Source organism: Camelus bactrianus, chromosome 13, assembly GCF_048773025.1.
Source record: "Camelus bactrianus isolate YW-2024 breed Bactrian camel chromosome 13, ASM4877302v1, whole genome shotgun sequence".
Lineage (NCBI taxonomy): Eukaryota > Metazoa > Chordata > Mammalia > Artiodactyla > Camelidae > Camelus > Camelus bactrianus.
Window position 1 is genome coordinate 40,709,763 of NC_133551.1, and position 15,917 is coordinate 40,725,679.

The window sequence follows — 15,917 nt, forward strand, 5'->3', positions numbered from 1 at the left end:
TCACATCCACTGCCTCCACGTTAGCAGGATTGTCTGGTCCCATCTGACGGGGAGAAAACTGAACCTGACAGAGGAAGGGTCCTACCTCAGCCACTGGTAAAGGCCACTGGGAAAGAAGAGCCAGGTTGGGGTCGGCTCTCCTGACACCCAGTGGGCTCCGCTACCCTGGCCGGCCCAGCCCCGGAGACCGTGCCCAGGCTCTCCCGCCCGCGGCACCGCCCCGCCATGATCGGCAGCCGCGGAGGGGGACCGGGCAGCACGGAGCACCGCCGGCTGCCACCGGCCGCCGCCTGTCAAACCCTCAGCCCAGCCTAGCGCCCGGCTGGCCCCGACCCCAAGGCGCGGAGGCCCCTCCCTCGCGCCGCGATTGGCCTCGGCGGGGCGGCCGCAGCGAGCCAGTGGCTGGAGCGGCTGTCAGGTAGGCCTCGGCCCCGCCCCCGCCCCGGGGTGCCGCCCCGCTGGACGCGGCGGCTGTGGGGGCTGCGGCGCCAGTGGAGGCGCGCGGAGCCTTGCGCCCCGCGAGCGAGTTGCAGCGGTCCGAACGAGGTGAGCCGGGGAGAGGTGAGATGGGGTTCGGCCGGCAGCCGGGAAGGGGGCGGTCGCCCGGCCCGACATCCGAGGCTGGTGTCCCAGGGACGTTGTAATTGAGGAGTTTTGGGATGGTGCGGGCAACGCGAGGGGAAAAGAGAGACTGGGGGCCCGGGGCCCTTTTCCAGGAGGGGTGATGGAAGGCCCGAGGCTCTGTGGAGGGCACCCAGCGCGCGCGCATGTGGAGTATGAGACTGCGGCTGTTAGTGTTGCTGAGAGTCTGAGCGGGTGAATGAGGGTAGTATGTGTGACACGCCGTGTCCCCAAGTGTGCATTTGCAGCGTGCGTGGTGTGCGTGGAAGCTGACGTGCATGGGCTACTGACTTTGTGCGAGTTTGCACGCGCGATTGGTTCATTTTCTCAACTGCGCGTGGGAGTGTGCGTGTCTTAGTGCCTGTAATGGGTTGGAGTCGCACGAGTGAGCGTCCATCCTCCGACTCCCACTTTCAGGGCTTGGGGGGTGGGGGGTGGGGAATCAAAGAGGGTCTGCGCCCTGGCCCGTGTGTGCGCAGTCCGCGGTCCCTGTGCGCAACTGGTTCTCACAGCGCCCACGAGGTGAGGCGTGCAGCCCGTGACCCGACCGGAGCAGTCTCTGCGGCTTCGCCAGAGCCCTGCCCGAGGAATCTCTGGTTGCTGCACTCTCCGTCTCTCACTGGGTGACGCGCACAGGCGCTCTCTCTTCTCGGGGCCTCAGTTTCCCCATTCGTCCAAAGAGGGCGGTGGAGGCTGATTGGGTGGCCGAGTCCTCCACAAGCCAGGGAAAGACGTGCCAGCCGCTCCTGCGCCCTGGAAGGGGCTTTTACGTGGATCAGGTAGGTTTCTCAGGTTAGGGGAGTGTGGTGGCGCTAACCCGTTTTAGAGACGACGAGTAAACCGAGGATGGTGACCTGCTCAAATCTCGGCCCCGGGACTAGAAGGGGACCGCTCCGCTCGTTCTGACGCGCTTGTGCTTTCTCCCCTCCCCAGGAACCCTGAGCGACCTCCAACGGTGCGCCCCGCCCCGGCGCCATGCACTGCGAGGTGGCCGAGGCGCACTCAGACAAGAGGCCAAAGGAGGCCCCCGGCGCTCCTGGTCCCATCCGGGGGCCCGCTGGCCTTGGCCCGCACATGGCCTTCAGGGTCACCGTGAGCGGCGGGGGGTGCGGGGATGGAGGTCCGCGTGACTTGCTGCCCCGGCCTCCCGCGCCACCGCGCGCCCACGACCTCCTTCGGCCCCGGAGCCCCCGAGACTACGGTCCGTCCAAGGCCTCCGCCGCCGCCGCCGCCGGGAAGGGTAAGTCTGCCCCCGCCAACGTGCCTGGCGGCGTGTGTGGAGGGACTCGAGCTGCCTGACGTTTCCATCGCAGGCCTTTGTCAGAATCCTCCCAGGAACTTGGTAGAACTTTGTCCTGAGTTCATCAGTTTCTCTCTAGTTGTTTGCGACTCGCTGGTCATTCTGAAACCATGACTGTTAAGGAAGCATCTAATTTAAACTCAGTAAGCCTATTTTAGGGGAGATGTGTGTATAGAAAGCTCAGATTACATAATTTTGCTTCTGTATGTTTCTGATAAAAGTTGTGTGAAACTTGTCAAAATCCTATTATAAATTAGGGTGAGTAGCAACTCGAGTATGTCTATCTCTGAGCCTACAAAAGGCATACTTTGAAGTATTCCAGTCTCCCTCAGTAACAAAAACCAGAAGACTTCAGCAAGACCCTCCCCTCTTGGGACCTCAGTTTCCCCATCTGTCAAGTAAGGAATTAATTATACCAGATGATTTCTGGATTCCTGATGGAACGTTTTATGAATCTATAATCTAGCCTGAGTCAAGTCCTGACTTTAACAATGGCTGTTCTGTACTTGATGCTTCAGAAGGATAGTCTTTGGTCAAAAGTTGGTTTGCAGTACCCTTCCTCTATCCAGTGAGGCTCTTGGGTGTAAGGTACAGGCTGCAGTGTAATTAATGGGTCAAAGTCAGCTATGAGGCTGGATTCTCATGAACATGCTCTTCTCATCGCAGTTAATTATTATTGAGCCATTATTTATAAGTTTCACGCTGACAGATAATTAACCAGAAATTGGGGAAATTGTTGAAGTACTGTGTCGCCTTCTTTCTCCTGGGAGAAACTAAAGCTTTGGGATTTTATTATTTTAGTATTTGGGATCTCTTGGTTCTATTTCCAGCTGATTATTAAGGAGGACAAAATGTTTGTTTTATGGCTCTGTAAGCTTCACTGCTTTAGCATCAATTAGCTGCAGCAACTTAGAAAAGGTAGGGCGGCTTGCTTTTAGAGATGAGAACTCCTTCTGGGGGAGGGGGAGGAACAACTCCTCAATTCAAAGACTGGTCAAATGAAATAAATGCAGTTTTTTTTCTTTTTAATGAAAACACCTGACTTTGTAGGAGAGCATTGTCTAGTTGTTTTAAATGTCAGTCTCTTGTCCAAGAGGTAGAGGTTTTCTTTTTAAAGGACAGATATAGAAAAAATGCCTTTAGAGTATTATTGCTGGAACACACACGCAAGGTTCTCATTTACTAGGGAGAGAGGAGGGCTGTGCAGTAAGACATGAATAATATTTGCTGCCCTGAGCTCCCTCGCTTGCCCCCCTCCATAAACAATTCTCCCTTAAACAGATACCCTCCTGAAACATTTTCTATTTAAAAAAAATAGCTGTCAACTGAAGATCCAGTTCTCTGCAGACCTAGTGAATGACTTTGCCAAACACAGCCTTTGTTCCAAGCGGTGGTTAGAGACTTTTCATCTAGATGCTCTGTGTACCACCTTCCTACTTCCATTCCCCCAGATCCCAATTATTTTTATCCATAAACACCCAATGTCTGAAATATGAGGTCTTTCAATCAGGATTGTATTTGGAAAGGGCAGAGGAGGATAAAAGAATGGGAGGAAGCACCTCTTTCTTTGTGCCTTAAGATGGTTGTACTGACTAAGCTTTTTGTAAGAGGCTTCTAACTTTTCTTCACAGCCTCCAATGTGGCTGTTGGGGTAGGATTTGTCACACCCATTTAAAAGATGAGGAAACTGAAGCCTGCTGGGTGTGGGTCTCTGGCCAGCCCATTGCTGATGGACCTGGGCTCTGTCCCTCTAGGCAAATTCTTCCCCACAGTCAGGCCCCCCAGTGGTCTGAGACAAAACCAGAGCTGGGCAGCCTTCTTAAAAAGGCCATAAAGGAAACCTTCTTACTTCCCCTATTCCCACCCAAATATTTCCTAGACTTTGTAACCCTTTGAATGTTTGGTGTCTAGCTTAAGTCTCAGGCTTATTGGAAACAGACAGATAAGAAAACCAATTGAAAAATATTTATTAACTGTGCTGGAAATTGCAAGACTCTGCCACCTAGGATCTGTGGGACCTGAGGAAATTTATTTCACTCTTTGAGCCTTAGTTTCCTCATTTGTAAATCTACCGTGAGGCTTACTTGGAAAGACTGAGGAGAGAGTTAGCGTTGGAGTGTGAAAGGGCCGTGTCAGTGCCTGGTTATTTTGGGGATTACTTTTGTAATGTGTTTAACTTTATCAACCTCTGGTTTTTTATTTGCACGAGTGGTAATAATGCTTACCTCCCAAGGGAAAATGAAACTATTGTTGTAAGAATGCTTCATAAACGTGAAAGGTAGAAGGGGTCACTGCAGGGCACCATGTTAGGGTCAGTGATACTTGAGATAAAGAGCGTAGTGTGCGGAGGGAGAGAGATTTGATTTTTTTAAATGTTGACTTTAAGCACTTTAACTCTGGTGCACTAGCCAGGGGAAGCTGAGAGGAGCCAAGCTTCAGGTCTTTTGTGGCCACTGCTGCCCAGTGACCGGAGAGAAGACAATATTGCTTGGTTTGGAATCAGGTTTCAGGTGATCTGCCTTCTGCTTCGGGCAGACCCTAAGCCGAGGAAGGGAGTAAGCTCTTGAATCCAGCAGCGATCTGTAATGTTGGGGTCCTCTGTGTTTCCAGCTCTAGAATTAGGAGGCACTGGGAACGGTGCAACGTCATGGACTAACGTTGTCATCATTTACAATAAGAATCACAATCTGTTTATGGCAGAGTCCCGTTTATCTAGATTCCAAACAGCTAAAAAGGCCAAATTACCAGATGCTGCATTTTTTTCTTTCTTATTATTAAACACTCGATGTTCTGCTTTTGAAAGTCCTGACAAAGAAAGAAGGTAAACATCTGGGCTTGATGGAGCCGGTCAGCTTTGTGGCGATGTCCCAGTGATGCTCATCCTCTGTGCACAGTGCTTTGCAGTTTTCAGTGTGTGTCCCCGCACATTCCCTCATCTGCCCCCACTCCAGCTGAGCTCTGCCTACCTTGTGAGCTGTTCTGAGGGGACAGATGGAGAAGCGCTTTGCAGTCTGTAAATTACCGGGCAGCTACTGGCCCTTATTACTGTGATTCCCATTTTATAGATGAAGGCATTAAAGTTCAAGGATGTGCTCGAAGCTACAGACAGTAAGTTGCAGCTTCTAAGGCTTCCTGTTCCAAATTTTGATTCTGGGTCCACGACTTGTACTTTGAACCGTGTGTGTGTTGGCAGCTGAGAGCTGGAGTTCATGATGGTCTCCTGAACATTCTCAGAAAATCTAACATATTTTTGCTTTTAGTATTTCTTCTGTGTCAAATCTTCAACAGTTGGTCACTAGCCTCTGTGCCATCGTTAGGAAACAGCTTAGTTTACCAGATGATTCCATTTGACCAGAATTGCTGCTTCCAGACCAAACCAGATAATGAGCTCACTATTTAATTCTCAGCGACTCACTGGGCCCTTTTCACCGTGTGCTGAGATGGGATACGTCCTGGCAATAAAAAGGAGGCTGATAATAATAACAAATTTGGACTCTGCCATCAGTAAACAACCGTCAACACGTGGCAATAAATGCTAAAAAGTAGTCAATCTTGCAACTTTTAAAAAAAGAAGCTAGCATATATATATTTTTTGCTTAAAAAGGAAAACAAAAAAGAAAGCTATTGTAGATTGTGTGTAGGGGCATTAGGGGCTGGTGGTGGTGGAGAGTAAGACAGGACGGTTTTGGTGACATTACCTGGTAGAGTTTCTTCATTTGAATCAGATGCCACCGTGATATTCTGGGGAGGCCTTGGAGGGCCTAGCGCATCCGTAATAGAAAGGTATGAGTTATTTTGAAAGCATCTACCCCCTCCGGCTCTAGTGGGCAATTTGCTTGCATTTCATCCATTTTAAAGTGCTGGTCCTGTGATCCGGAAATAATCAGATCCAAATTTTTTCAGTGCTTGAGGTTTCAAATAAGGGGGAGAAAAACCTGCTGGCCAAATGTCAGGCTCAGTGAGACAAAGAGAAGCATGTATGTGTGTGAGGACACAGATGAGATAGCAACATGTTGCGTCTACAGTTTTAAGAATTATGTATCTGACAAATCTTCTATAGACATGTAGTGGAAATATTATTCCCAAAGATTCCCTAACAGTCTTGTGTAGCTAGAACTTCTCTTCACTTCCTGCGTCCCAAGCTCTGTAGAAGCTGCTAAGACTTGGCGTGCAAAATGGAAAGGGACCATCGCATGACATCGTAGCTTCATGTAGGCTGAGTTGTTTGAGTCGCTTACCTGTCGTGCCCAGCTGGGCTGAGGTCTCAGGACTGTCTTAGCTGTGCAGTCATATGGATAAACTGTGTTGCTCTGTCTGTGATTAAAAAATATAGGTTACTTTATATGCCGTGGTTTTCCTTCATACTTCTGAAAAAAACAAAAACAAAAACTCTCCCCATCTTTGAGTTACTCATCTCCCTGTGCTACATTTGCGTGAGAAGCTAAGTGAGCTGGCACACTTATTTTTATAGTGCGTTAAAATCCCATTACGGGCATAAGTGCACAATGAATCATTTAAAAAAATATATTCTTTGTTCTGAATGTTCCATAATTATCATCATTTTCTTTGGTTTTATTTTGTGGAGTTTGGCCAGCATCCTAGAAAAGGGGAGAAACTAAAGTTTGAAATAGGGTTTTCAATCCTTCTTTTGGAAAGAATTAGAAAAAAAAAAACAACAACAACAAACAAATACCAACTTTATTTGTAAATTGACCAGCGACTGTCGCTAACATGGATTTTGCATAGAGAGGATCATTTCCCTTCCTTTTCTCAGTTTTTTCCTGCAAAAATAGTCCTTGTTTTGAAGCTGATGTGGAGATACAACCGTACCTTACGTATATGATGATTATTGAAAGTTAAATTATAATGAGTGGTTTGCTAATTTTTTTTCCTAATACAGATTTTAGTTGCATTTAGTTTGGACTTAGAGACTTGTGTTGTTTCTTTTAGTAGGGGGTAGTTTATTTTTGCAATTAAAGAAACAAAGACATTCGATTCAAGAGGGAGAAGAAATGAAACAAGTTCTGCCATGGGCTTTGAAAAATTCAACTGCAACATGCAGAAAGCCCAGCTGTAATACCAGGGCCAGGAAAAAAGAGCAAACTCCTGAAATATTTGTGCTGCTCGCCTTTCCTGTGCTAATGATTCTAGCAGTTTAAAAACGGACTTCTTGTTTATCAACAGCCGTTGCCCGAATTAATAGTTTACAATGAGGGGAAAAAAAAAAAAACGCTTTCAGCATTAGAAGCAAAGTCCGGGACTGATAGCTGAGTTACTGAGTTAAGGAAAGCAGAAAGGAGTGGGGAGTGAGTTTTGTGGCTGCTTTGGTCTCCTAAAGCCTTATTTATAACAAACTGAAAGAAAACAGAGGCCTGGGGTGGGGTGGGGTGGAGAAAATACCACCCTAACCCAGTGGTCTTTGAGTTTAAAGTCCCTTGAAGCATCTGTTTTCTTCTTTTCCCCGTCTTCCACTGAACTCCAAAGGGTTATTCCTTCAGAAGGTTTCCGGTGGATTGAGGAGGATTGTGTTAGCATTACGAGCTGTGTTTTAAAGTCAGCATTTGAGTCAGATGCGCTGAGAGGAGACCTTCAGTCCGCTCACTGAATAATGCATTTCCTGTATGGCCTGAATTTATTTGGTGGTTATGGTTGGGCCTGTCTGGAGCAAACACATGCGCCATTGTACAGCCTCAGTGCACGTTGGCCATGCCCTTGGATTTGAGTCTCGTTTTCCTCATCTGTAAAATGGGAAGCAGTTCGATGGGATGATGCATTGTCCCTTCTGCTTTGATGCTCCAGGATTCCACATGAACTCGGCTGGAATGGTTGGGAAGGATCTAGGGTATGGAAAGAGGTCAGTTTCTGGACTTGATCTCTCCTTGGAACTCTTGACCCCTGAAGCTGACCACAGAAGGAACCAGAAGAGGGAGGGAGGTCAGCTAACCTTTATCGAGCACCTACTCTTTGCTGCTCTATTGCCGTGATTGCATTTGATGCCCAATAACCCTCTGAGGAAGGAAGGTATTATTCTAATTTTACAGAGGGGGGAAATGAGACTTGGAAAGGTTAAGTGATATGTCCAAATAATGAGCTCGCTATTTAATTCACAGCAACTCACTGTATAGGTGGTAGGTTGTTGGGCCTGGAATTTGAACCTAGCTCTGTCTGACTGTAAAGCCTGTGCTTTAGACTGTCTTTAAAACCCAAGCAGTGGCAAGGGGTCACTGTGGCTGAAGAGTGTGCCCTGAACCATGGGGGAGGCAGCAGAAGGCCACAGGTTGGTCCAGACAACCAGTCCCCGGAGCAGCCTTCTGAGTCTCAGCTAACAGGCCAAAGTGTGATTTTTAAGGGGAGACTCTGTCTCTGTTAGGGCTCTGCCCATTACTCTGCTGCAGAAATTAGGGGGAAGGACACTGGTTCCCAGTTGTGAGATGGGGTCCTCGGGCAAGGCCTCTCTAGGACTATGGAGGGCCCCCCTAAAAGCAGCCCCTTCTCAGAAGCAGCGGCACCCCCTGCCCTGCCCTTCCACAGGTTACAGGTTCAAGTCCGTATTTGAGCCTCAGGCAGTTTGGGGGGATTCCTTGCCCAGTCTCCGGCTGCTGTCTCCTTTCCACAGCTTTTGAAGACATCTGTTTGAAGAGAATTCCTCATGATCCCACCATGCCTGGTGTGTAGAATGCATGCTTCACTGGGCATGATGGCTCAGGATCTATTAAATAATTATTTCTTATTAAATGCTTGGTGGGATGAAGAAAGCCTTGGGAGAGAGAACAGGCCAGGGATAAGAGCGGACTTGAGAGTTTGTGGGAAATGAATTTTTTGTGTCAAATGATGAATGAGCCATACAACCCCCTCTGGAAGGTTGTGTCTGTGGGCTTGCACGCGGGAGAATGTGCGTGAGTGTGCGCAGCCTCGAGGGATCATACTGCTTCTAAAGTTGAAATTGTAGGAGTCTTTATTGCCCAAGGCTTCTTTGCCTTTGGATATTGACACTGGGGCTGAAAGGGAGAGTAGGAATAAGTCTCAGGGATGGCCTGATTGCACGGTGGCCCAGCCTCTTCCTATTTGTGTCTTTTTAGCAACCAGATCACTTTTAGATATTGTTGTTTTTGTTTTTAAATAACAGGTTAGATGGCAAATAAGGCTTTTAACAAGAAGCCAGGGAATATTTTAAACCCAACTTTAAAAATACAGATCCCACTTGCTGTTTTAAGCTCTCTGGAGGGCTGGAGATTGGGTTTATTTTGGAACGTTGCTGGACTATATGAATTACTTCTCTGAGGCTTGGGTATTTAATACCTAGTAGAAGTTTGTGTAAGAGTTGATGATGTATTTTGCCGACTTTCCAACCCTGTAAATAAATTACACGTGCCAGCAGAGGCTGCCAGGATCCACTGTGTCAATTGAAGCTTAATTTTTATCCCAAACCACTTAATACTTTTGTCCTAGCGAGAAAAGAAAGTTCCCGGGTTTCGCCCAGCAGCGGGCCCATTCCGAGACGTAGAAGGTTTCCCCGAGCTGGTGAATAGGCCTCTGTGGATTCACCGATCTTGACACAGTTTTCGGTGGTTAAGTAGCTTCAGCCCTCTCAAATCCAACCCTCAAGGCAGAGAATGATAATATAATTTTAAGTGTATCGTAAAAATGAAACTCAATCGCTTCCACTCCCCAAACCTGTCTCGCTCCCCTTCTCTCTGGAGAAAACAGCCGTAATTGTGTGTTTAATCTCAAGACCGCCTTTGCATTTTATCTTATTTGAGTGCAAAGCCCAGGTAATAACGTTGGCATTTCCAGTGCGAAACAAAATAGGGTTTCTAATTTGGAGACACTATTAAATATTTCATGCTTCAACCAAACTCAATTCTTTTTTCCTATAATAAGTTTAAATATTAATTCTCTGGAATGTCAGATGCCTAAAGCTAGGCATTTAGTGATCTGCAGTTTCAAGTATCTCGAAGAAGGTTTATGAAACAGGATATTTCACTGGGAGGGATGAGTAGTGTGTTTCAGAGATATCTGAATTCAAGGCAGCGTCTTCTGATTTACTTTTTAAAGGGAAAAGGTCATAAAATAAGTTGCTTTATGTGCTGAAGGATTAAGTGGCTTAGGCTGAAATAACAGCAGAGGCTTTACTGTTTTTCCCCCTGTTATATTTTAACAATGCTTTTTGGGGGAGGGGGTGGGACATTTTCCCGCCTGCTTGTCTCCTCCCCCATCCACCTCCCCCCCACCCCCACCAGATGGCTTTAATTCTAACCAAATCCCACGCTGAGGCCCAATGATTGATCAAACAGTCATTTGTACTTACGTAGCTCTCTTTGTGAGAATATCTCTGCATTGGAGCTTCTCGCTGGGCTAGGCTCATCCTTGGGCCTTCAGATGGTTGATTTCCAGCTGGAGAGGTGGGGGTATAGAGTGGGTTGAGGGCAAAAATCCCAGACCCAGAATCCAAAGAATTCCTTGTTTAAAACCTTTTTGTTACTTCCCATCCCTGACAGCAGAGGTAACCGAGTTTTCATAATACAAGGACAAAAATTTCTATCCCTTGTCCACATGATAGTGGTTATATTTGTAGTATCTGTTGGTGGAGAAGATACCTAGGGCTTTTCAGAGATCTTTAAAATAGATTTGTATTTTATCAACCACTCATATATCGTAGAGACATTGATTTGTTCTACAGACAATCTTTGGTACATGCTTTAAAGCTCTCTCCTGAAATTACAGCTTGGCTTGTAGATCGGCGACTGGTGGAAAAAATACGAGCCCCTTGATTTGGCATTCAAGGCATCGTGGCCGGTCCAGTTCCATCTCTTCTGGGTGCCTGTTTGCTTGTCCTTTAACAGTGCAGGACTTCTCCGTATGCGGCTTCAGACCTGGAATTTTCTCTTTACTTGTCCTTCTGTCATTACACACTCTGAGCTTCTTTTTATTCAATTTTGTGCCTCCTTAAATCATTTTTGGAATGTAAAATAGTTAATACTCAAATATTCATCTTCGTACCCTTGCATCCAGTACCAGATCTGGCACAATGTATGTATCTGAGAAGCATATAGGGTGCTAATTGAGGCCGTAGGCATGGTACTGGACCACTAGGTTTGAATTCTGGTTCTGGGTACTAACTTGGGGATCTTGGGCAAGTTATTAGGTTCTTTGGGCCTCCATATTCTTATCTTTAAAATGGGGATAATAATAGTAATGGTCTCAAAAGGCTGTTACAGGGATGAAATGAGTTAATATACGTGTAAGTGCTTAAATATAGAGATTGGCACATGGTAAGATGCTCAGTTAAAGTTGAGATTATTATTGTCATTGCTACCATGTAAATGTTTGGTAAACAGAACCTCTTCGAAGGGCCTTCCTCCTCTTCCTTTTCACCAACCTGACTCCTACTTATTCTTAAGACCCAGCTCAGGTGCCACCTCTTCCGGTTATGCTAGAGCTCTGGCACCCACAACCCTTATCCTTTTGCTGTAGCACAGGTCACACTCTGACAATTTTCCGTTTACTTATGTGTCCTTGAGGGTGGGGCAGTGTCTCATTATTTCTGCACCCCATGTGCCTAGCTCAGGGCCTGGCTCAAAGTGGGTGTCAAGGAAGGTTGAGAATGGAGTCCAACCCAGTTTCTACCCTCTAGGAGCTTGTAGTCTGGAAGGGAGAAGCTGAGTTTTAGGTCTTTGTTTTTCTTACAAGATGGAACCCACAGTAAGCTCTCAGCACATGTGGGACTCCAGTAAATGCACAAGGAGTTCTCACGTGCAGAGCCCTTTTCTCTTTCCCACACCATCTTGGGACTCTTCACAACATGGTCTGCCCTGCTCTGACTTGACATTGGGCAAGCCTTCTCACCTCTCTGGGCCTCCCATTCCTCTCCTTTTTGGGAGGAATCGGCTTCATTTATCACAGACCTTTCTTGGCCGCTGCCAGGCAATGGGCCAGATGGAGGAGCTGGTGGCCTGATGGCTGTCCTGGAACCACTGGCCCAGATCGTGGGAACTCTTAGTGACACACCTGCCCTCCCTTCTAGGCAAAGTCCTAGCTGCTTTAATGTGTCATCTTGTGGTTTAAAGAGCAGATATTGGTGGTTACAACATATCTGACCCAGATTTCTTGTTTGAGATTCGCAAATGTTAACCACTATATATAAAAATAGATAAAAAACAAATTTCTTCTGTATGGCACAGAGAACTATATTCAATAGTTTGTCATACCTTTAATGAAAAAGAATATGAAAATGAATATATGTATGTATATGCATGACTGAGACATTATGCTGTACACCAGAAATTGACACATTATAACTGATTATACTTCAATTAAAAAAAAAAGAAAAAGAACCACCTTGGAAATGAGAGCCAGGAGCCCGCTCTTGACATCCCTGCTGGGGTAGAGATTGGTGTATACACCCCAGATCTCCATTCCAGGATAGGCTTAGATAGGCCCCTGGGGGGATTTTGTTGACTTCCTGGCCCCTCTCTGGGTACCTTTGTGGTTTGAGTTTTGTAAACTGTAATGCTCTGCCCAAATCATTATTATTTGTTCAATCCCCTTATGAACCGATGGGAAGACTAAGAGTCAGAGAGGCCATGTTGCTTGTGCAAAAGTGGCTTTTGGAGTCAGAACTGGGTTCAGATCCTGACTATACGATTTGCTGGACCTTGGGAAAGTTTATTGGACTCTGAGCTCCAGTTCTCCTCATTTGTAAAATGAAGACAACGCCTATCTCATGGAATTGATGTGGGGATTCAGGTGAAAAGTCTCTCAAGCACCTAGCTCTGGGGCTGGCACATAGTAGGTATGTGACAAGGTGAGCTGTTGTTACTGCTCTTCCCGAGTGACAGAGCTGGGCCTAGGTCCCCAAGCCTGACTTGGTCTGATGCTGTTTCTCCCCTCCACTGCAGTACCCCATCCCCTTACCTCTGGTGTTTTGTTTTGTTTTGTTTTGTTTTCTTCTTTTTTCTTTTTCTGGAGAAATTAAAGAATAAGGACTTTGGGGAGTAGGGGTAGGGTATATATAACTCAGTGATAGAGTGTGTGCTTAGCATGCACGAGGTCCTGGATTCAATCCCCCGTACCTTCATTAAAAAAATAAACGAGTAAACCTAATTACTTTCCTCCAAAAAAGAATAAGGAATTTGGAGTTATAGAGAGTGGGTCATAATCCCAGCACTGGAGGACACAGGTCTGAGTGGCTGGTATCATGGCTTCACTGAGGGTTGGGGGAAGATTAGGAGCTGTCTACCTCCCTTGCTCAGGTGGGTGTGGGCTGCTTCAGTGCAACTCTGACAGGTCCTGGGGTCAGTCCGACACACTCACCTGTGGTGGCTCTGGTGTCTGGCAGGAGGGAGGTGTTTATGGGGTGGGTCAGGAAGCTCAGACCTCCCTCCCCCATCCCTGGGTTACTGGGTTGGAAGTTGCATTCAGACTCTACTATCCAGCTGAATTACGTGGATTCTACTTCCTCATCTCCCGATGCCATTCCTGTTCTGTTCCTACGTCCCCGTGCTTGCAGGTCTCTGCGGCACTGTGATGACTGCCATTTGTTGAGCCCTGCTATGAGCAGAAGCCATTCATTTCTTAGGAGATGAGTGTCATCATCCCCACTTTACAGATGAGAAAAACTGAGACCCACAGAGGCTAAATGACCTGCTTAAGGTTCTAGAGCTGGTACGTGGCAGCTGGAGGCCTGACTCCAAGACCCTACCCTTTCTCACACCTTGCCACCTCTCTGGGGCTTCCTCAGTTCCTCTCGAACTCTTCCTGTTGGCCTTGGGTCCAATCTTCCCCATTCGTCATGGTCAAGAAACTGCCTCCTCCAACCATTTCCCTCCTTCATCTTCCACTGCCTTTTGTCACTTTTCTCCCATTGAACAGTCAGGTATTATAGATGCTCCCTTCCCGATGAAACTGTGGGCTCCTTGGAGCAGGGTCTATAATGAACACTTTTCTGATTTGCAGAGGGAGTGTGGGAAGACCAGGGAAGAGAATGAACGCAGGACCCCAGCAGAATTAATCTGTCCTTCTGCAGTCAAGGTGTGGCCTCCTGCTGAGTTCCTCATGCATATTTTTAGGACAGCAACCCAAAGTGGCTTTCCATGTCCCAGCCTTGGACAGTGATCTCTGCCCGGTCAGTTGTCAGGAGCATATGGGATGGCATGTGGCGGAGTATCCTGAAAACGGAAGGGCTGCATCTGGGTTTGGTTGTTGATTGGTTCATTCATCAATATGTGTTGAATGGCTACTGTGTCCCAGGAATTGGGTTGAGCCCTGGGACACTGTGGTGGGCAAAGAGACAGAGCCCTCCCCTGCATGGAGTTCGCAGTCAGCGAGGAGGGAGGGGCGGGGGGGGCAGTGGGTGAGTGTCTGCAGTTTCCCTCCCAGCCTGGCTGGGCCCCCAGACCTCACTTCACCACCTCATCACCTGGCTCACTGTCCTAAGCAGACTCCTAAACTCCAGCCAGTCTGAACGTTGTGACCTTGGACAATCTCATGGAGCCTTGGTTTGCCAGCTTGTAAAATGGAAATATGTAGCTTCTCTAGCAAGGCTAGGGTGAGAATCAGTGAGGTCCGGGGGCAGGGAATGTGGTAGTGCTGACTGCTGGGCCTCTGAGGTCGGGCAGGAACACAGGTGTGTAGCGCATCCTTCTTCAGGGCACAGTTTGGGGAGCCCATGCAGGTTACACAGCCTGGGCTTGGGGACACTTTTGCCAGCCCTTTTCCTGAACCTTTTGTCAATTCCCGCTTGTCTAAGCTTTCCTCTTGGGAGGGAAAACCCTCTCTCCCTGTCTCTGGCAATAAAAAGTCCAGAGTTTTTGTTTTGCAACATCTTTGGAGTCTCTCCTGTGCCAGCCCCACACCTGTCCCTTTTCACTTACCCCAGTCTTTCATTCTCTCAATGGCTCTGGCTGCTGTACACTCAGAATACAGCAGATCTCTTTGCAAGGGAGTGATGGAGACAGGTAAATTCCCATTGTGTGATATTGGCCAAATAGGTGGGGGCTCAGGGACTGCTAGAGGCCCTCCTCCTCTTCCTCCTCCCCCTCATTTTCAATATCTGGCAGTGGTCATCTGTCAAGCACTGCAAGACTCTAGATCAACTTTTTTTTTTTTTAATGGATCATCTTGTGTAATCTTACAGTTACCCTGTGATGTAAGTGTTCTTATTGGAAGAACTTACAGCTATGTAAATTTAAATTAATTACAATACAGTAAAATAAAAAAATGAGCTCCTCCATCTACTAGCCACATTTCAGTGCTCAGTAGACCCATGAGACTAGTGATTACCATATTGGGCAGCAAATATAGAACATTTCCATTACCACACAAAATTCGATTGGACAGTGCTAGTCTAGAATACCATTCCTTAATTTATTCATTTGTTTGGCAAACGTTTCCTGGAGCCCTATTGTAGGCCAGGCTCTCTATTAGGCCCTGGAGAAGCAGGCTTAATGCAAGCTTGGCCTCTGCTTTGGGGAACATACTGTCGAGAGGGCAGCAGATGGACATACCAGCTTGGAGGTGGGGCCAGCACGCTGGTTACCAGTTCTGGCTTCTGCTGGGGATGCAGAGAGCTCACAAGCTAGGCTTCCTGGAAAGGGGGCCTTTGAATGGCCAGATCCTAATGGGTGTGTTGTGCTGATTCTCCCAGCAAGCAGCCCAGAGAGGGCAGATGGTTCATGCGGGCACATCTCTGCAGCTGGAATCACGCTCAGAGCTTTACAGATGGGATCCTGCATAGCCGCTTAGACACGATGGGTTCCTAACTTTCTCCAAATTACTTGATCTTATTCCTAATCCTTCTTTGGTAAGTGGCTGACCCTTTAAAGATCGTTTAATTTAATAACCTTTATTTTTCCTGCTGATGTCAGTCGTATATACTTACTGTAGAAAATTTGGGAACTATAAAAGCCTTTAAAGATGGAAATAATATTTGCTCATAATCTCACCCCCAGCAATGACTACCACTTACATTTTAGTATATTTTCAGTCTTTTTTCTAT

The 15,917-nt window shown here is 47.1% G+C and overlaps 1 protein-coding gene across 4 annotated transcripts in view; it reads left to right on the forward strand.

Moving 5' to 3' along the window:
- Positions 1–418: 418 nt before the first annotated feature.
- The window catches only part of GLIS1 (GLIS family zinc finger 1), a 211,473-nt gene continuing 195,974 nt past the window's right edge, over positions 419–15,917 (forward strand). For 2 of the 4 annotated variants that reach the window (XM_074376453.1, XM_074376455.1), the window contains exons 1-2: positions 419–546; positions 1,555–1,861. In XM_074376453.1, coding sequence (XP_074232554.1) covers positions 1,597–1,861 — 265 coding nt within the window. In that variant the 5' untranslated portion in view covers positions 419–546; positions 1,555–1,596. Of the gene's footprint in view, positions 562–1,205; positions 1,401–1,554; positions 1,862–15,917 lie in introns of those variants that run through there. The other 2 variants (XM_074376454.1, XM_045514263.2) reach the window with 2 other exon arrangements.